The 5,282-nt window shown below is 69.8% G+C and overlaps 1 protein-coding gene across 1 annotated transcript in view; it reads left to right on the top strand.

Annotated features, from left to right (window-relative positions):
* Positions 1-1,549: 1,549 nt before the first annotated feature.
* The window catches only part of EMIHUDRAFT_223465 (hypothetical protein), a gene marked incomplete at both ends in the record, with an annotated part of 6,105 nt that continues 2,372 nt past the window's right edge, over positions 1,550-5,282 (top strand). The window contains 2 exons of the mRNA XM_005791683.1: positions 1,550-1,575; positions 1,667-1,760. Of these exons, the coding sequence (XP_005791740.1) occupies positions 1,550-1,575; positions 1,667-1,760 (120 nt within the window). The remainder of the gene's footprint in view (positions 1,576-1,666; positions 1,761-5,282) is intronic.

Below are 5,282 nucleotides of genomic sequence, written 5' to 3'. Positions count from 1 at the left end.
CAGCATGGGAACGGTGGCGAGCAGACGCAAAGCCTACGAGGGGTGGTGGAACCACATGTCGCGGCTACTGCCGGCTCGACCCCACGATAGCCTCCGGAGGCTGACTTTGCGGCACCATCATCGGACGATGTCGACGAGTTGGGTCGCGCTCGCGGTAGCCAGGTAGCCCCCCATACTAGTAGCACCGGCCATGGCCGCAGGAAGCTCGGGGGAGGGCGCTGGGAGCAACACGGAGCTCCGTTGGACGCGTTTTCAAGATTAGCGTGTCAGACTCTGAATTGGAACTAGCCATATATAGGCCCCACGATGTCTCAAATATGTGAGGGGTTTTGACTCCTACCGGCTCCTGACGCTATCCCTGGCAGCTCTAATGACCAGGATCAGTAATGTTGTGATAGAGGGTGCCCATACTAGCGCAGGAGCTGCCACACTCGCCCGGAGACATTCGCCAAGAACGCTAGCTACATGGGAGGGCTTCGTGAAGGATGGATTGAAAAACATTCGAACAAAGAAGAGGCGACGGGAGGAACCGGCGGAGGATGCAGTGACGTGACACACACACACACACACACACACACACACACACACACACACACACACACACACACACACACACCGCTCACCCACGCGCACTGGGCCTTGCACTTTGAATGCCGTGGGGCTCCTGTCGTCAGACGTGGAGACGCGAGGGTTGCCCCCCCTTGCCCCACCACCTCGTGTGTGTGGAGAAGTTTACCTTACCTTACCTTACCTTAGGCCCCACGATGTCTCAAATATGTGAGGGGTTTTGACTCCTACCGGCTCCTGACGCTATCCCTGGCAGCTCTAATGACCAGGATCAGTAATGTTGTGATAGAGGGTGCCCATACTAGCGCAGGAGCTGCCACACTCGCCCGGACCGTCCCCTTCTGGGGCCGGTTCCGCAGCCCGCGAGAGCCGACAGCGGGGCCGTGCCGCGGGTGCCTACTGCCGAGTGCCACAAACACTGCGCCGTCCCGCCATCACCTACAGGCTGTCTTGTGTGATGGTTGGGATGTCCAAACGCCACCATCTTGGCTCTTGCGACCTCAAACCCGCGAGCTGCATGGGTGGTCCTGACGTCGACAGACGCCCGATGACCACGGTGAAGCTGAGCCGGAACGCGTCGACAGGTCTCGTCTGAGCCCGTGGCGGTAGCCGGCTGAGTCGCTGTGCACGGGCCGGTACCTCAGGCGTCACCTCCGTAGCCTCAGGTCTCACACTCCATCACCTCCGCCGGGACGCCTTCGATGGCACGCTCGGCGGCGAGTTTGCTGCAGCCCCACAGCGAGCGCGGCGTCGAGCCTACCCACTCCAGTTGGTTCGGCACACTCGGTGGGGTCCACTGAGTGTGCCGAACGCGCGAGCGGTGCGTCCCGGCAGCCCGCGCTGGCATGCAACAAGCCAAGGAACTGCACATGCAACATGTCTCACATCAAGCACGCTCGCGAGGGATCGCGTTCCCCGGCGCTGCGCGGCGCGGGCTTGGGCACCGCTTGGTAGTTAGGTCCCTTGCCCCCCGTTGCGCTAGATGCTAATCTTCACTGGGGGCTCAAAGTGCCGTCCGCGCCTCCTGCCACTCTCGAATCGTCCGGCGCAAATTGTGGTTCGGGATTAAGATGCTATGCTCGAGCTCGCCGCCCGTCAGAGGGCTCGTCGACTTGGTCGCGAGCCAGCGCTCGATCGCCGTCCGCTCATACGACTGCCCGTCGGCCGCCACGACTGGCTCGACCATGATCTCGGTCGTGATCGGGCAGATGAAGTCGGCCGGCGGCTCCTCCTCCTTCGCAGCCGGCGCCTCTGCAGCCGACGGCGAGCCGCCCTCGGTCGCAGCGACAAGCGTCCGCTCCTCCACCACCGGCCTCGCTCCCTCCAGCCTCGCGCTCTCCTCGAGCGCCGCCGCCAGCTCCGCCTCTTCTACCGCCGCCGCCGCCTCGCCCTCTCCCGCATCTTCCGCCTCATCCTCGGGCTCCTGCGACGGCCCAGCGCCTCCGCCGCCACCCCTCCCCTTTTCTTCTTCTTCTTCCCCTTCTTGCTCTCCTTGGCGCGCCCCGCCTCCTTCTCCGCCTCCTCCTCCGCCAGCAGCGCCTCGGCATGCCGCGTCGCCTCCGCCTCTGCCGCCGCACTCTCCACCGCCCTCGCCGCTGCCTGCGCTGCCTCCTTCGCCGCTGCATGCGCTGCCGTGCGCTTCTCGAGGGCGCGCACGCACTCGCTGTGGCCCTTGCTTTTGGCCATCTGTAGCGCCGTCCTGCCGCGCGCATCGCACGCCGTCGTACCCGCGCCCGCCCGCAGCAGGCGGAGCACGATGGCGGGGTGGCCGTTGGCGGCGGCGCGCATCAGCGCGGTGTCGCCGATGCTGCTCTGCAGGTTGGCATCCGCGCCGCGCTGAAGCAGCAGCTCGACCACCCGCTCGCGGCCTTTGCTGGCGGCGAGGATCAGCGCGGTGCTGCCGTTGCTGTTCTGCTTGTTGACATCCGCGCCGCGCTGAAGCAGCAGCTCGACCACCCGCTCGCGGCCGTTGGTGGCGGCGTACATCAGCGCGGTGACGCCACTCAGATCGCCCGCCCGGCAAGTCGCATTGACCCGCCCGCCGCTGTCGAGCCACGCCAGCAGCGCCGCCTCGTCGCCTTGGAGAGCTGCTGCCACCGCCTCGTTGGGAAGGCTGCCCAGTGAGCCGGAAGAGGCCGCGGCCCCCGCTCCCGCCGCCGCCTCGCCCGAGGAAGCGCCGTCCGCGCCGCCCGCCGCCGCCTCGCGCCGGCTCGCAGTCACCTCCGCGATGTGCTGCCGGAAGGCCTCGACGCACTCGCTGTGGCCCTGCCCCCTGGCGTACTGCAGTGCGGACACGCCCTTCGCAGAGCGCAGCTTCGTATCCGCGCCCGCCCGCAGCAGGCGGAGCACGGTGGCGCGGTGGCCGTTGGCGGCGGCGCCCATCAGCGCGGTGAAGCCGATACTGTTCTGCAGGTTGACACCCGAGCCATGCTGAAGCAGCAGCTCGACCACCCGCTCGTGGCCGTTGAAGGCGGCGAGGATCAGCGCGGTGTAGCCGTCGCTGTTCTGCAGGTTGACCTCCGCGCCGCGCCGAAGCAGCAGGTCGACCAACCGCTCGCGGCCTTCGATGGCGGCGCCCATCAGCGCGGTGTAGCCGTCGCTCTTCCGCAGGTTGACCTCCGCGCCGCGCCGAAGCAGCAGCTCGACCACCCGCTCGTGGCCTTCGATGGCGGCGAGCATCAGCGCGGTGTAGCCGTCGCTGTTCTGCAGGTTGACCTCCGCGCCGCGCCGAAGCAGCAGCTCGACCACCCACTCGTGGCCTTCGATGGCGGCGAGCATCAGCGCGGTGTAGCCGTCGCTCTTCTGCAGGTTGACCTCCGCGCCGCGCTGAAGCAGCAGCTCGACCGCCCGCTCGTGGCCCTCCTGGGCGGCGAGCATCAGCGCGGTGACGCCGCTCACATCGCGTAGCATGCAAGTCGCATTGACCCGCCCGCCGCTTTCGAGCCACGACAGCAGCGCCGCCTCGTCGCCTCGCCCGGCCGCTGTCCACACCGCATGGGGAAGACCGCCGGTCTCCGCCACGGTGTTAGCTAGCTCGTCGTGCACCTCGTCGTGCATTTGCTGCACGCGAGCACCTAGTTCTTTTTCCGGGGGGGGGGGGGGTTAGTACACTTTGCACGGACGCTCGCCGAGGCGCAATACCATGGATTTACCTCGCCCGCGCCTCCGCCGACCTCCACCTTCCCCAAACCGCCGCCGCCGCCGCTCACGACGCCGCCGCCCTCCACCTCGCCCGCGCCTCCGCCGCCATCCACCTCCCCCACACCGCCGCCGCCGCCACTCACGCCGCCGCCAGCCTCCACCTCCCCCACGCCGCCGCCAGCCTCCACCTCCCCCACACCGCCGCCGCCGCCACTCAGGCCGCCGCCGCCCTCCACCTCCACCACACCACCGCCGCCGCCGCTCACCGCCGCCGCCCTCCACCTCGCCCACGCCTCCGCCGCCCTCCACCTCCCCCACACCGCCGCCGTTGCCGCTCCCACACCGCCGCCGTTGCCGCTCACGACGCCGCCGCCCTCCACCTCCCCCGCGCCTCCGCCGCCCTCCACCTCTCCCACACCGCCGCCGCCGCCGCTCACGCCGCCGCCGCCCTCCACCTCACCCACGCCGCCGCCACCCTCCACCTCCCCCACACCGCCGCCGCCGCCACTCAGGCCGCCGCCGCCCCCCACCTCGCTCACGCCGCCGCCGCCCTCCACCTCGCCCGCGCCTCTCCACCTCCCCCACACCGCCGCCGCCGCCACTCACGCCGCCGCCGCCCTCCACCTCGCCCACGCCGCCGCCGTCGCTCACGCCGCCGCCGCTCGCTCGCTCGCCCGCTCGCGCCTGGCTTTCTACTTCCTCGTGATCGCCCGAATCTCTCCTTCCTCGTGATCCACCCTCGCCTCACCCTCCCGCCGCCTCGCTGCTCGCTCGCCGCTTGCTCGCCCGCCCGACTTTCTACTTCCTCGTGATCCGAACCGCCACCACCCTCGCCTCGCCCTCCCGCCGCCTCGCCGCTCTCGCTCGCCGTTCGCCGTTCGCTCGCCCGCTCCCGACTTTCTACTTCCTCGTGATCCATCTCGCCGTTCGCTCGCTCGCTTGCGCTCGACCTCCTACTTCCTCGTGATCCACCGCCTCCACCCTCGCCTCGCCCTCCAGCCGCCTAGCCGCTCGCTCGCCGCTCGCTCGCACGTTCGCGCTCGGCTTCCACTTCCTCGTGATCCACCGCCGCCACCCTCACCCCCGCCGCCTAGCCGCTCGCTCGCCGTTCGCCCCCCCGCTCGCGCCAGACCTTCTACCTCCTCGTGATCCACCCGCCGCCGCCCTCGCCTCGCCCTCCCGCCACCTAGCCGCTCGCTCGCTCCTATCCGTGCCACGCCTATCCGTGATCCTGCCGTTACCGCGCCGTCCTTGCTCCTCCCTGCCGTGCCGCTCCTTCCTCCGTGCCGCGCCGCCCTTGCCGTTTAGCCCGCCGCCCCCCCTGCCGCCCGTTACCGCCGTGCCGCCGTACCGCCCACGCCGCCGCCGCCCTCCACCCCCTCCACACCGCCGCCACCGCTGCTCACGCCGCCGCCGCCCTCCACCTTGCCCACGCCGCCGCTACCCTCCACCTTCTTCCCACCGCCGCCGCCGCCGCCCACGCCTCCGCCGCCTTCCACCTCCACCTCGCCCGCGCCTCCGCCTCCCTCCACCTCTCACACAGTGTCGCCGCCACCGCTCACGCCGCCGCCGCC

The sequence above is a fragment of the Emiliania huxleyi genome (genome assembly GCF_000372725.1).
Source record: "Emiliania huxleyi CCMP1516 unplaced genomic scaffold EMIHUscaffold_110, whole genome shotgun sequence".
NCBI lineage: Eukaryota > Haptophyta > Isochrysidales > Noelaerhabdaceae > Emiliania > Emiliania huxleyi.
Note: the sequence above shows the minus strand (reverse complement) of the source record. Positions and strands in the feature narration are given on the sequence as shown.